The sequence below is a fragment of the Zea mays genome, chromosome 8, assembly GCF_902167145.1.
Source record: "Zea mays cultivar B73 chromosome 8, Zm-B73-REFERENCE-NAM-5.0, whole genome shotgun sequence".
Lineage (NCBI taxonomy): Eukaryota > Viridiplantae > Streptophyta > Magnoliopsida > Poales > Poaceae > Zea > Zea mays.
Window position 1 is genome coordinate 145,050,216 of NC_050103.1, and position 16,482 is coordinate 145,066,697.

Sequence of the window (16,482 nt, forward strand, 5' to 3'; positions counted from 1 at the left end):
CCTCAAAGGCCTCAGCTTCGTGATTAATCCATTCAATGGGACCTTCGGGGTTGCCTCTTGTAAAGTTTTCTTCGCTCGAGAATGCGCCAACGCTGGCGAAGCTAGCTTTCATTTTCTTAACACACTCCATAGATTTGTCATAGCATCTTTTCTTGGACGAACGAAGCTCTTCAACAGTTCCTTCTAAATGATTTGCCCATTGGTCGCTAAGTTCTCGCTTCGTTTCTTCAAGTATGCGTTCTTCTTTAGCTCGGGCTAATTGCTTCCGAAGATCGTCAATCTCGCGCTTTTGAGCTGCAGCTTGTGCTTTAGAGGCAGCTTCGTCCTCCTTTATTTTATCCACCAATGTAACTAGAATTTTGTCCTTTTCCGAGGCTTCGTTTCTTAGTTTGATAACCTCTGTTCGAAGGTTGTTGAAAGCAATTTCATAGCTCTCGTCTTCGGCATTCTTTTGCGCTCTCAGCGTGTTGCTTAGTATTAAACCCTATATATAAAAGAGTTAGTATAAGAATAAAAGAATAGATTTCAAATCATAAAGTTTCCAAATGCGCAGATCTCGTACCTTCAGGCTATTATACGCAAGGTTGTCCGCAAGTTCGTCCTTTGTCATCGCGCAGAGGCCAGCCTCCAGTTTCGGAAACCCCATGCTTCGGGCCATTTCCCGGCAGACGAGTAATTCTTTGTTATCCGGGAGGCAGTATAGGAAATCTTCTTCATTTGTACCATTGAACACTAGTGCCCCCTTCGGATATTTCAATTCTTTGGCATAGTGATTAGCTTCAAAAACTTCTTCTTCTGATAACTTTTTCCCCGAAGCATGTCGAACAATATAATCAAGGACTTTGGGGGATGCTTCGGGGGCAACAGCACTGATTTCTTCAACAAGAATTGGCTCCGTCATTTTTTCTTCCTCGGTTTCCAAGGATTTTACCTTCGTGGGCTCTGAAGGGCCAGCTTCAGTCTCAGCTTGTTGCTTTGGAGCTTTAGTATCAAAGATTTCAGTTTCCGCTTCGGAAGTTTCAACAGTCTTCTTCGGAGTCGTGCTTGAGGACTTAATTGTCTCCAGTACATCTAGTACATTGACCATTCTTTTTCTTTTTGGGGTCACTGCTGGGGCCTTTTGGTTTTTATTGTCTCAGCACTTGCTGAAGGACTTAAAATTTCCAATATTTTCTTTCCTTCAGTTCTCGGTTTTTCTGCTTTCTCTGCTGAGGGTGCTTCAGCTTTTTCTTCGATCTTCGACACTGAAGTTGGTTCTTTAATATCGGTGGCCGAAGAGGTTTCACCGGCGAACTCAGGCACTGTAGCTGGTTCAATGTAGCGTGGCCGGTGTGTGAGAACCTTTACTCTTTGTCTCTTCGGCGCTGGCTCGCTGGGAGCGGCTGAAGCAGTTTCCTGTGCAGAAGTTGCGCTTTTTCTTTTTTGGCCCCGCGATGGATAGTGGTAGTCGGGGTACACGAACCCAATTGCGTCAAACACTCGGTTCAGTCTTTTCTTTTTCCGGCCTCCGAAGGCTGCTGACAATGCAGTATCTTCGGCCTTTGAATAAACCCCAAGTAGTTCATCACTTAAATTTTCAATGCTTTTTAGCCAGTCATCATCTGGCTCAACGAATTTATCTCCGAACTTGAAAGCATACTTCAGCCTGATAAGTCCACCTTCGTCAGCCTCTTTTATGGTCTCTTGCGGCATTTCCCATTTTTCCGCGAGCGGCCATACTCTGAAGGCAATATGCTCTTGGACCAGATCCCTCGTTCTAATAAAAGAGCAAATAACTCCGAAGGCTCTCTGGCATTCTTCGGCAGCTTCATTCATTTCAACCTTCGGCCTCCGTAGGCCGAATCGTTGCCAAATAGGGCACATAATTATACCTTTAATATCTTCCCGTGTTTTCAGGTCATTCTTCACATAAAACCATTCTGTCATCCAGTCGCCGGGCCATCTCTTCCGAAAGGTTGGCACAGGACAGCTTGACCCAGACCGAGAGACAAAACTGTAGCAGCCGAAATTATTGTGATATTGCTCCTTACCCCAGGGTTTTATCTCGTATAACAATTCGTGTATGTTGCAGAAGCTTTTCGCATCAGGTTCTAGACCTTGGCTTCTCACAGCCCACACGAAGATATTCATCCTTATGATTGCTTCGGGGGTAAGTTGGTGAAGATAGATTTCAAATATTTTCAGTACCTCTACGACAAAGCTGCTCAGGGGAAATCGTAATCCAGCTTTCAAAAAGCTTCGGAACACTACGACTTCATTTTCCTCAGGGGTCGGACAAGTCTTCTCTCCTTCGTCGGCCCTCACAATGGACAAGTCCCGAAAATATCTTCCCCTCATGCTGACAAGATGATTTTCTTTGATACTTGATTTGCCGAAAACCGCATGGCTTGGTCGCCAAGGGCGATCTTCGGAGTCTTCATCACCGCTATCCGCATCATAACTGTCGCTGTCATCAGTATCTTCAGATAAACCTTCTAAAATCTCTTTGGTGATCTTTTCTGTATTGGTTTTCGACATTGCTTCAAGAAACCCTAGGTTTTTCTCTTCAGAGAGACTCAGCTTCATCTTAATAGCAGCCTTTTTGTCTTCAGACATCTTCGAAAATGCTAAAAAACTGTTTTCAAAGCCGAAGCTTAAAAACTTAAAAAGCCAAGCAAGTGTTGGTGCGCAAGAGCTAAAAATTGAGTAAGCAAGAGCAGATGGCAAGAAAGCGTACCAAGAGAGCTCGTGGTATGCTCTTATTTATACGCCCAGTGCATTGAAAATTGGAAAACCCCGCTTGTCAGTGAATGTTGCTATTCTAGCAAAGGAAAGGTGTTTTTTCGGACCTTCGGCTTAAGGCCTTCGTCCATGTCGCAATCTAAATTTATTATTCTAACAAATTAATATTGTGAGGGGCTACTGTTGGGGGCCTTCGGCTTCCGAAGGTCCTCAAAAACATGATTTAACAATGTTTCTGGAGTATAATGTGTGAACAGGTATCTTCGGACTCGAATCGGTACCACAGTGAGAGAAGCCCAAAGAATATGAAGGTTGACACAGCGCCGAAGCTGTGAGCAGGAAAGCTTCGGCGTGATAGCAGAAGAGGAAACCGACTTAAAGATGAAAAGGCTATTCAGACCTCGGTGGATTACTATAGAATTACTACCAAATGTAAAGGGCATGGATGTAATTTTGCATGGGCTGCGTCCCGTGCCTATAAATAGATGAACAGTGCTCCCGTACTGTTCACGTTGACTTGACATTTACTTTTGCGTCACGCTTGTATTTTTACCTTCTTTCAAGCCGAAGGTACATTTGTAATTTGATATCATTTCTATTTTTCCATAATAATAATATATAAATGAGTTGATAATTATACATAATTGTTTACGTTATATTCCATATGATTCCTTCTTCATTATTATATGTTGTGTTGATGAAGGTATGTCCTTCAGAACCTTCGTCCGAAAATCATTATATCCCAAGGGAAATAATGCTTCGAAGGACGAAGGACTTTAACGTTTAACATTTTTTGTGTTGCCTTGTTCTTAATTTATAGCATTTGAGAACAAGTCCCCAACATGCATAATAGAAGAACTTGAAGCAAACATGGCATTTGAATCATAAGCATTACAACTCCTATCATAATGAACATTTCTAGAATATCTCTTATCACCATAAATGAAAGCATGATTCTTTTGACTACTATTAGTCATAGGAGCCTTCCCTTTCTCCTTGGCGGAGATGGGAGCCTTATGACTTGTTAAGTTCTTGGCTTCCCTCTTGAAGCCAAGCCCATCCTTAATTGAGGGGTGTCTACCAATCGTGTAGGCATCCCTTGCAAATTTTAATTTATCAAATTCATTTTTGCTAGTCTTAAGTTGGGCATTAAGACTAGCCACTTCATCATTTAACTTTGTAATAGAAACTAGGTGTTCACTACAAGCATCAACATTAAAATCTTTACACCTATTGCAAATTACAACATGATCTACACAAGAGTTAGATCTATTTGCTACTTCTAGTTTAGCATTTAAATCATCATTAACACTTTTTAAACTAGAAATGGTCTCATGACAAGTAGATAGTTCACAAGAAAGCATTTCATTCCTTTTAACTTCTGAAACAAGAGATTTTTGTGCCTCTACAAATTTATCATGGTCTTCATACAAAAGATCATCTTGCTTTTCTAACAATCTATTCTTATCATTCAAGGCATCGATTAATTCATTAATCTTATCAATCTTAGTTCTTTCTAAGCCCTTGAACAAACTAGCATAATCTATTTCATCATCGCTAGATTCATCATCACTAGAAGAAGCATAAGTAGTCTTTCGAGTGTTTACCTTCTTCTCCTTTGCCATGAGGCAGGTGTGATGCTCGTTGGGGAAGAGGGACGATTTGTTGAAGGCCGAGGCGGCGAGTCCTTTGTTGTCGGAGTCGGATGACGAACAATCCGAGTCCCACTCCTTGCCAAGGTGTGCCTCACCCTTAGCCTTCTTGTAGGCCTTCTTCTTTTCCCTCTTCTTCTCTTGTTCCTGGTCACTATCATTATCGGGACAATAAGCGATAAAATGACCAATCTTACCACATTTGAAGCATGAGCGCTTCCCCTTCGTCTTGTTCTTGTTGGGATGCTCCTTGCGACCCCTTAGCGCCGTCTTGAACCGCTTGATGATGAGGGCCATCTCTTCCTCATTGAGCCCTGCCGCCTCAACTTGTGCCACCTTTCTAGGTAGCACTTCCTTGCTCCTCGTTGCTTTGAGAGCAACGGTTTGAGGCTCGTGGATTGGGCCATTCAACGCATCATCAACGTATCTTGCCTCCTTGATCATCATCCGCCCGCTTACAAACTTCCCAAGTATTTCCTCGGGCGTCATCTTGGTGTACCTAGGATTCTCACGAATATTGTTTACAAGATGTGGATCAAGGACAGTGAAAGACCTTAGCATTAGGCGGACGACATCGTGGTCCGTCCATCGCGTGCTTCCATAGCTCCTTATTTTGTTGACGAGGGTCTTGAGCCTGTTATAAGTTTGGGTTGGCTCCTCTCCCCTGATCATTGCGAACCTTCCTAGTTCGCCTTCCACCAACTCCATCTTGGTGAGCATGGTGACGTCGTTCCCCTCATGCGAGATCTTGAGGGTGTCCCAGATCTGCTTGGTGTTATCCAAGCCACTCACCTTATGGTATTCATCCCTGCACAACGATGCTAGAAGAACAGTAGTAGCTTGTGCATTTTTGTGAATTTGCTCATTGATAAATATGGGACTATCAGTACTATCAAATTGCATTCCACTCTCTACTATCTCCCATATGCTTGGATGAAGAGAGAACAAGTGACTACGCATTTTGTGACTCCAAAATCCGTAGTCCTCTCCATCAAAGTGAGGAGGTTTACCAAGTGGAATGGAGAGTAAATGAGCATTGGTACTTTGAGGAATACGAGAATAATCGAAAGAAAAATTAGAGTTAACCGTCTTCTTTTTCTCGTGGTCGTTGTCGTCGTTGTCCTTTTGGGAAGAAGAGGACTCGTCGCTGTCGTCGTAGTAGACGATCTTCTTGATGCGCCTCTTCTTCTTCCCTTCCTTCTTCTTTTGACTCGAGCCGGAGTCAGTAGCTTTGTCGTCCCTCGGCTCGTTGAAAATGGTCTCCTTCTCCTTATCGTTGACCACCATCCCCTTTCCCTTAGGATCCATCTCTTCGGGCGATTAGTCCCTTCGTGAAGAGAACGGCTCTGATACCAATTGAGAGCACCTAGAGGGGGGGTGAATAGGTGATCCTGTAAAAACTTGAAACTTAATGCCACAAAACTTAATTAGAAGTTAGCACAATAAAGCCAAGTGGCTGGAGAGGAGTTCTTGCAAGACACGATAACCACAAGAAGATCAACACATATAGGCACAGTGGTTTATCCCGTGGTTCGGCCAAGCCCAACACTTGCCTACTCCACGTTGTGGCGTCCCAATGGACGAGGGTTGCAATCAACCCCTCTCAAGTGGTCCAAAGACCCACTTGAATACCACGGTGTTTTGCTTTGTTTTACTATATCCCGCTTGCGAGGAATCTCCACAACTTGGAGCCTCTCGCCCTTACAATTTGATGTTCACAAAGAAGCACGGAAGTAAGGCTGGGATGAGCAATGCACACAAGACACAAAATCAGAGCACAAACACGCACACAAGTCACAACTCGAGCTCACAACACAACCCGAGGAGTTCTCTACTCAAATGGAGCTCTAGTTGCTATCACAAAAAATCAAATGTGCGGAATTGGAGTCTTGGTGCTTAGGAATGCTTAGAGAATGCTTAGTATACTCCTCCATGCGCCTAGGGGTCCCTTTTATAGCCCCAAGGCAGCTAGGAGCCGTTGAGAGCATTCCAGGAAGGCAATTCTTGCCTTCTATCGCCTGGCGCACCAGACAGTTCGGTGCACCACCGGACACTGTCCGGTGCGGATTTCTTTCCTATTTTGGCGCAGCCGACCGTTGGAGATTCAGAGCCGTTGGCGCACCGGACACTGTCCGGTGCACACCGGACAGTCCGATGCCCCCTTCTGACCGTTGGCTCTGCCACGCGTCGCGCGCGGATTACACGGCCGACCGTTGGCTCACCGTACAGTCCGGTGCACCACCGGACAGTCCGGTGATTTATAGCCGTATGCCGCCGACGAAACCCGAGAGCAGCCAGTTCGCCAGAGCCAGCCTGGCGCACCGGACACTGCCCGGTGCACCACCGGACAGTCCGGTGCACCCAGACTGCGCAGAGTCTTGGCTGCTCAGCCAAGTCTTTTCCAAATTGGTCTTTTCCTATTTCTAGCACTTAGACACAATACATTAGTCTCCAAAACAATGTACTAAGTCTTAGAAACATACCTTTACTCTTGATTTGCACTTCTTAAGTCTTTGGCACAAATATTACTCAAAGCATTTGTGTGGAGCACTTAATCACGAAAATCTTATAGAAATGTCCCCAAGGGTACATTTCCCTTTCAACGGTGTAGGTATTTATGCAATTCAGTACACTGCGTAAAAAATCTGGCATGTTGTTCACTGGTGGACGCATCTCCGGGTTGGAGCGTAAAAACCTTCAGTTTTGAGCATAAAACCCCTCAATTATAAGCGTAAATACCGCGTCAATGTGAGAGGTTGATAGGTCTAGTAGGTTGTTATTATGATCCTATTTTTATGGCAGATCCGAAAAACATGGTAGCCATACATGCAGTTTCTATTTTTATACAGATCCAAAAATTATGGCAAAATGCATGCATGAGTCAAACACGTTCCCTTGCATGCGCGTAAATTTAGAAAAGATATGTATGGCGGTTTCTATTTTAAATGCTTTATTTCCTCCATAAATTTAGGATCGCTGCAACATCCATGCGGCTAGACTGTGTAGATAATTATGCATTTCGTTATACTACGTAAAAATCTGTTACTAGCTGCATGCACACAAATTTATGATGGAAAGAATATGCAATGAAAGGAAATAAATTGCATGCATAGAAACAAAAAATCACATTTAATGTTTTATTTCCTTCATAAATATAGGATCCCTCCAACAGCCATGTAGCTAAACGCATTAGAACTAGTTTATGATATATACTAATACAAATTATACTACACAGTGTAGGTATTTATGCAATTCGTTATACTGCGTAAAAAATCTGGCATGATGTTCACTGGTGGACGCATCTCTGGGTGGAGCGTAAAAACCTTAAGTTTTGAGCATAAAATCTCTCAATTATAAGCGTAAATACCGAGTCAATGTAAGAGGTTTATAGCTCTAGTAGGTTATTATTACGATCCTATTTTTATGACAGATCCGAAAAATATGGCAGCCGCATGCATGTGGTTTCTATTTTTATATAGATCCAAAAATTATGGCAAAATCGTGGAAGTTTCCATTGCATGCGCGCAAATTACGAACAACATAAATCAAGGAATTGTCTTTCCAATGTGCATGCGGTAAACTGATATACGAACTCCATGTTTAAACATAAAATCATACAATTTTTAGCGTAAATAATACATGTGGTAGGCATAAAACCCAATAATCGAAAAGAAAACACGAATCGAAGAAGGTAGTGGCCGGAGGACGTCGTCGATGACACAAGTACAAATGTAGGTCGTCACTCGGGCCGCCGAAACTGCGCCGGATCGGAGGATGTCACGCGCGATCAGCTGCGCGCATCTCGCACCTTCGGTGACGCCGCTCGCTCGAACCTCGCGCCTCATGTGTTGACGTCGCTACTCGCACGTCGACGGGCGCCGCTTGCTCGCCGACCTTGGAAGTGCCGCCTCCTTGGGGCCTCGGTGACGTCGCCGCTTGCCCGCACAAGGGCCCCGCTGTCGCTCGCCCTCTGAATCTGGGAGCCGCCGCCACCGACCTGGGAACCGTCGCCACTACTCCGGATCGAGGAACCTCCGCCACTGCGCGTCGAGGTCATGGAGCTGCGGCCACCGGCTGGGTTCCACCGCCGCGCACGCTCTAGGGCAACCGCCGTCGTCGCACGCGGCGTCGCTAATGAATCGGGGTGGAGCGTAAAAAACTGAACCCTAACACTCTGGGTCCTGTTTTAGAGACATCCGGATCTGGTCTGGCTCAACCGGATTGTACCGTCCGATCTGAGCTTCCTCTAGTTATTGAAAACACAGAACTCTTAATATATAAACTATATATATTATACTTTTTGTTTATGTATAATTTAAAGAGGGGTACATTTTAAGGGGGCTCCCTGGAAAGTATGCCGCGGTGTATCCCTTTTTAACAAAAAAACGGCGATTTGGTCTCAGCTGATTGCTGCATGCTGGACAGACAACGACTTGAGGATTGCGGACACTCGCCCAACCGTTGAGAGCGTGCAGGCTTTACTCATGACAACGATCCATAACTGCACCGATGTGTCCCTTCTTTAATTTTCGAGCCATTTCGTTTTAATCTACTGCATATATAAACTGGAGTAGAACGGACAAAAAAAATTTGGCATAAGCTAAGCTATATAGTACTGCATTACTGCTACAAGCTGATCCTCCAACCGACTATCTTGTTCGGCACGACGCCACGTGCTATCGACCAGCTATTAGCAGCACAAGGAGGATATATGCACAACAGTCTACCTATTTTCTTGCGGCCGACTTTTAAAAATAAATAAATAAAGATTTCTATATCTAACTTTTCAATTTGCATATTAAATCTTTTTTTGTTTCAAAGATGCAAACTTTTGGAATCATACTTTAGCTTGTAACTTTCAACATTTATATCTTTCAAGTCCCATTTAAAAATTCATAGACCCAAAAAAATTATGATTCAAAATTTGCATTCGGAATTTTTAAAAAAACGTTTAACTATCACATTATAAAATTTATATCCATGTGTTCAAAATTTTACACTCCAAAGTTAGGAACATCGTACTGGCATATTGTAAAAGTTCTGCTAGCTTTTTATAAACTTTGTACAGCCCAAACTTTGTACTAAAACATTTTAAACTTTGTACTTTTAGGTCCAAAACTTAATAACCCTATATTAAAATGCCAACTCTATAAATCACGGATTTAAAAATAGATAAAGCTGATTAGTGATGTAGATGTGCGCGTAGAAACGGGTGGTACTCTCCTAGATCAAATTCTAGGGTTCGTTTGGATGTGAGAATAGTTTTCGTAGAAACATTTTCAAACGGTCAAAGATAATACTAGCTCTATCTAAAAAGGTTGTACTAGAAAATTACAATTATCAGCAGGGTAGTTTTGAGTGTGCAATAGTGATTACTTTTTTGTACTGAATCTTTGTTGCAACAAGTTAAAATAGTTTACATTTACGAAAATGTACCGAGAAAAATAATCAAAAAAATAAACTACATTTTTATTATATTTTTTATAAAAAGTATTTTGTTGATGATACAAAATCTATTTTGATAGTTAATCGATTTCATAAAAAAAGATTCCGCTTCAGAACCTCAAATGTTTTTATAAAGAAACTAAAACTGATTTGTACCAGCATCTGAATCGGGGACTGACATAATTGATAACGCGCCAACACGGACACACATGTTTATTAGCTGCGACCTCCGTTCACAAATATATGATACTGTTGACTTTTTAAAAAACTTTGACTACTCGTCTTATTCAAAATATTTATTCAAAAATATAAAATTTTAGGTGAAACACTAACTCTCTTAAACGATAAAACAAATCACAAAAATGATAATTTATTGTTTTTTTAATAAGACAAGTGGTCAAAGTTTTTTAAAAAATCAACAGTGTCATATATTTATGAAACAGAGGGAGCAATATTTAATAAATGTAATTGATTGTCATAAATTAAAATTCGTTTTAGATTTTAATAGATCATACACTAATTAATATATGTATTTTTGTATATATCTAGATTATTAATAATTATTTAAATATAAATATAAAAATCAGAAGCTAAAACGAATACTAATTAGCAAGCAATAAATATTTGGGCTAAACTGTAGGTAGAAGAGAAGTGTCGGAGTCCTCTACACCTCCAACAGATCAACTGTGTCCATAGCAGATTAGCAGTACGATCTTTTACGTTTTTGCCACGGCATCCGCAGGGAGCACCGCCACCCACAGCCCACAGCCACAGACCAGACCACAGAGCAAAGTTGGCCGAAGATCCAAACTCAAGCTCTGTTTGACCCTTCGCCGCTCACGTGGATTTGGAAATCGTAATAGCTAGGATCAGATCATTTCAACTTCCCGACTCTCGCATCCCGGATTGTTCCGCCGCCCGCACACGTCTCTCCTCTTCCGTTGCTCTCCTGCCTCCAGCTCTCCACGGTCTCTGACCCGCACAACTGAACCCGCGATGGCGCGCCGCCTCCTCGTCGCCCTCCTCGCCGCGTCGCTCCTGCTCCCGCTCGCCCGCCCGGACTCCTCCTCGTCCCCGCCCGCCGCCACCGCGTACGACGAGCTCCGCCTCCGGGGCTTCCCGCGCGGCCTGCTCCCGGCCAACGTGCGGGCCTACACGCTCGACTCCGGCTCCGGGGACTTCGCCGTCGACCTCCGCTCCAGCTGCCGGATCGTGCTGCCCGCGGGGAGCTACCTCGCCGCCTTCAGCGACCGACTCACGGGCCGCCTCGACGACCGCCGCATCTCGGGCCTCGACGGCATCCGCGTCAGGGCCTTCTTCCGCTGGTGGTCCATCACGGGGATCCGCGCCGATGGGGACCAGCTCGTCTTCGAGGTCGGCTCCGTCTCCGCCAAGTTCCCCGCGCGGGACTTCAACGCCAGCCTCGACTGCCCCGCCCAGGCGGCGTCCTAAGTCAAGGAGGTATTAAATACTACGTACGGGTGCTCAGCGCCTCAGCTCAGTACTTTGGGTTTCTAGGCTTAGTTTTTTATTGCCACTGTCTGCTTGGTTTCATCCACGGAACCTCAGAACCATCGGAACTTTTGTGCACAGTGTTGTTGTTTTCACGGTTTACTAGGGAAAATTCGCAAGGCTAATCGTTTAGTAAACATGATACCTAAGCTAGCTAACAATCGTTTAGTAAATAGGATACTCATTCATAATACCAATTAGCATCTATCAGTTATACTAGCTTCGCAATATAACTTGCAAGGATTGTTGGATTACTTACCTGTTTAGTTGTAGCTCAACATTTCATCACTTTTTTTTTGTTTCAGCACTGTACTGCTGCTATTTTTGTTAGATCCATACTGCACTTGTGATGGTTGCAGATGTTTTGTGTTTCAAAGAGCAATTGCTTGCTTTCTCAGTTTTTAATAGAAGTTAAGTAGCTTGCTCTCTTAGGTGTCGATCTTTGTTATCCTGCATTTAGTTGTTGACAAGCAAGGTGGCAGCTTATGTTCCTAGTGCAAAAAACTGCTTAATGCCCAATCATCATACAGTATCTCGCTCCTTTTGGAATACTAAATTTGCCAGACCTGATCGCTTCTGAGAAAATTTGCTACTGGAGATAACAAATTTCAGTTTTATTTCGCATTTAAAGATGCCTATTGTTATAGTATCTGAGGCAGTAGGACAGGACATATAACATACAACTTCCCCAACCATTCATGATACAATCCATGAATAACTTGAGTTATCTGTTAGGCAATAAGTTACTGCTCAACTAAAAGAAATGAACTATCAAATGCAAATGCTACTTAAGTACCTTGTACCTATGCTAGATCCTATGTCAATGACGAATTGCACAGTGGAATTGTGGAATAATAAAGATCATGTGGTACAGCTGTCCAAAAGCAAATATATATGCACTGGCACTTCATTCTTGGAATGGTTGAAATTACAACTGATGGAAGTGTCAGTCAGGCAGTCAGGCTGAAGCATCAAGTTAGCTCGGACCAAATGTGTAAAAGAGTCCGGTAAGATCTTTTATGCCAGATCCATATACAAATATACTACACTAGTAACTAGATCAGCTCCAATTGCAAGTATGCTACACCTGTAACTAGATCAGATCCGAATACAAATGGGAAGCCTAAGCTAGGGACTGTGAGATCGGTTTTCCATGGAAGGAAGGGGGGGGGGGGGGGGGGGGGGGGCAAGGGGCAGGCTAATCTGGTGAGTGCCCGTTGCCGGTGAAGGGCACGATGGAGAGCGGGCAGGGCGCAGCACAACCCAACCCGAAAAAACTCCAGTTATTACCCAACCCATTAGCAGGGCTACTCATGGACTGCCAAAAACAAACGGTTGCTTAACAGTAGTGCTGGGACGGATTTTGGTGCTTGAGATGTGTACATCTAGACTAAAAATCAGTCTGTCATCCAGATTTCAAGTTAACCAAACTATCAATCAATTGTTACGGCCTCTAATAGCTAACACAACTATTAACCACTTGATGCAAGAACAATGCCGGGCATGATTTTTTAAATACCTTTTCTTAAGGGGTGTTTGGTTTCTAGTGACTAATTTTTAGTCCCTCCATTTTATTCCATTTTAGTTTCTAAATTGCCAAATACGGAAACTAAAATGGAGTTTTGGTTTTCTGTATTCGGTATTTTAGGGACTAAAATGGAATAAAATGGTGGGACTAAAAATTAGTCTCTAGAAACCTAACACCCCCTTACAATGGTTAATCTGGTGATCGTGCTCATTTTTTTCAGGTATCCTGTCGCATGTTCCATGACATGTGACATTCTAAAGGGGCAGTTGGAAGCCAAGCACATCAATGTTTTTAATTTCATCTGTCTTTATTGTAATTGTATAAGTTTACAATAGATGCATAGAACAGACTGGATCGATAAAAGCGCCTTCACAGACCAAAAACCCGGTATCACGGTAGTGGTTCGTGCATTTCGTTAGAAATGCCCTACGTCTTATTTTGAAAAGTTGTGCTTGTATATCTTACTTATTGACAATAGCTGTACTTATAAGACTACTTGCATAAAGAAGAAAAGTGAGGTGCAAGGCCGAAAGGCCCCTATGCGCTAAATACAAATGCCTTTGTGAATAGAAGACTTTTTTTTTGTTATCATGAACTTTGTGTGATATTCGCCCATCAGCAGTCTCTGAGTTGTCAAGTACACATGTCTATATCAGGCCTACGGACTGGGCAAAACAAACCTGAAACCGAAATACTAAGGGGGTGTTTGGTTTCTAGGGACTAATGTTTAGTCCCTAGATTTTATTCTATTTTAGTTCCAAAATTGTCAAATATAGAAACTAAAACTTTATTTTAGTTTCTATATTTAGCAATTTATACACTAAAAAGGAATAAAATGAAGGGACTAAACATTAGTCCCTAGAAACCAAACACCCCCTAACCCAAATTTTTTTGTTTGGGAATTTCGAAGAGCAACTTATAAAACCTGACTTATTTCGGGTACCATAATCGGGTACCCGAAGTACCCAAACTTTTATAGTTATGTACTCATGTCATTGTTAATTATTAATTATGTTTGAGTGTGCATGACTTGTGATTCTGTATTTTTTGTCTATGTATATCATTATTCAAACTATGTTTTTATACTAATTTAATATGGAGTATATGTTTTTATGAAGATGACACAATAATTCAGGTAGTTTGGAATAACTGAATCTGAACTCGAAATTTTGGGTATCCGAATTTTTGGTATTGTAAAATTCGTGTAATTTCGGGTTTCGGAATAACTGAATCTGAATATTGATTTGCACTGTAGACAGTACTGTTTACACAGTAGAGTTTAAAATAAGAGATAGGATAAGAGAGGCTATTGGAGATAGCTTTAAGAGCATCTCCAACAATGACTCAAACTAGTGCCTCAAATTGAAATATGAGGCTCTACACAGGATAAACTACTCCAACAGTGCCCTATTTCATAAATTTTTGTCAAAAAACTATAGGGCACCCTCTCAAGTGACTCAAATATACTACACCGTAGTGGGCTGCCCTATAATCTAGATTTGGGGCTTTACTGTTGGAGCGAGGTGTTTTGTTGGTGCCCTAAATTCTATAAAATATACTTATTTTTAAATTATAGGGCATTTTTATATGTCACGTTGTTGGAGATGCTCTAAGAAGGATCAATTAGGACATTCATTTTTCATACTAAATTAAGTCTTTGTTTTCTCTTAAACAAAATCTATATGGATAACCCGGTGTTGATATGGGCAACTAAGTTTTTGTCTAAATATTTCTATCTCTATTGCAAAAAAAAGTTTTATAGCCTAGGTTCTAGACCTATCCACTTCTTATAACTAAGTTAATAAGATAAATCTCACAACTAAAGACAATAATATAAATACAGCTTAAATACGATAGAGATACAAAATCTCATTGACACGCCGATTTTTTACCGTGGTATCAAGAAGTGTGCAAGCTTCTTACTAATCTTCATTGGAGCCCCACGCAAGGGTAGTACACGCGAGGGCCAAGCTTCCGGTTTGATAACTTCGTAGATAGTTCCGGGTCTTCTCTACACATAAGTTAGCCTCACGGACGGTCCACCCACATGGTCCGAACGCTCCGAATACATTATTTTAGCCCATTTTCAAAATCCACCTTTGAAAAGATGTTCTTTCACAATCATCAACTATATTCTCTATGAGGCACTAAGTATTTTGTCAAGTAAACAACATTGGCCCCTCTTGATATTTTGGCTATCTAGCCTACTGAAAGGGAATTAGGCTTACATCTAGTTCCTAAATAATTTTGGTGGTTGAATTGCCCAACACAAATAATTGAACTAACTAGTTTGCTCTAGTGTATAAGTTATACAGGTGCCAAAAGTTCACAACAAGCCAATTAAAGAGACCAAGTTGGGTTCAAAATAGAGAGCTAAAGGCATCCCGAAAGGCTCCCTGGTCTGGCGCACCGGACTGTCCGGTGGCGCACCGGACAGTGTCCGGTGCACCAGGGGACTTCGCGAAGAACTCCTCAGCTTCGGGAAATTCTCAGAGCCGGCGCGCTATAATTCACCGGACTGTCCGGTGTACACCGGACAGTGTCCGGTGCTCCAAGAGGACGCGCCTCCGAAACTCGCCAGCCTCGGGAAAATGCAGCGGCTGCTCCGCTATAATTCACCGGACATGTCCGGTGTACACCGGACTGTCCGGTGAACCAGCAGAGCAACGGCTACTTCGCGCCAACGGTAACCTGCAGGCGCATTTAATGCGCGCCAGAAGCGCGCAGAAGTCAGGCACGCCCATACTGGCGCACCGGACATTGAACAGTACATGTCCGGTGTGCACCGGACATCCAGGCGGGCTCAGAAGTCAGAACTCCAACGGTCAAATTTCAACGGCATTGGTGACGTGGCTGGCACACCGGACATGTCCGGTGTACACCGGACTGTCCGGTGCACCATACGACCGACAGCCTCCACCAACGGTCATGTTTGGTGGTTGGGGCTATAAATACCCCAACCACCCCACCATTCATTGCATCCAAGTTTTCCAGCTTCCAACCACTATACAAGAGCTAGCATTCATTGCAAAGCACACCAAAGAGATCAAATCCTCTCCCAACTCCACACAAAGCTTTAGTGACTAGAGAGAGTGATTTGTAGTGTTCATTTGAGCTCTTGTGCTTGGATCGCCTCTTTTCTTTCGCATTCTTTCTTGAGATCATACTCACTTGTAATTGAGGCAAGAGACACCAATTGTGTGGTGGTCCTTGTGGGAAGTTTGATTCCCAAGTGATTTGAGAAGAGAAGCTCACTCGGTCCGAGGGACCGTTTGGGAGAGGGAAAGGGTTGAAAGAGACCCGGTCTTTGTGACCACCTCAACGGGGAGTAGGTTTGCGAGAACCGAACCTCGGTAAAACAAATCCTTGTGTCACACTCCTTATTTTCTTGAGATTTGCTTTGCACCCTCTCTCGCGGACTTGTTTTTATTTCTAACGCTAACCCTGCTTGTAGTTGTGTTTATATTTGTAAATTTCAGTTTCGCCCTATTCACCCCCCCTCTAGGCGACTATCAATTGGTATCAGAGCCCGGTGCTTCATTAGAGCCTAACCGCTCGAAGTGATGTCGGGAGATCACGCCAAGAAGGAGATGGAGACCGGCAAAAAGCCCACTGTTGGAACTT

At 43.0% G+C, this 16,482-nt stretch overlaps 1 protein-coding gene across 2 annotated transcripts; it reads left to right on the forward strand.

Moving 5' to 3' along the window:
• The first annotated feature begins 10,672 nt into the window (after positions 1–10,672).
• LOC100278289 (uncharacterized) lies at positions 10,673–13,449 on the forward strand. 2 transcript variants are annotated; one of them, XR_556735.4, is made up of 3 exons: positions 10,673–11,279; positions 12,205–12,337; positions 13,079–13,449. XR_556735.4 is itself a non-coding variant. In NM_001151610.1 (2 exon segments), a coding segment is annotated over 1 exon segment (456 nt). In that variant the 5' UTR covers positions 10,680–10,814; the 3' UTR covers positions 11,271–11,279; positions 13,079–13,413.
• The last annotated feature ends 3,033 nt before the right edge of the window (positions 13,450–16,482 follow it).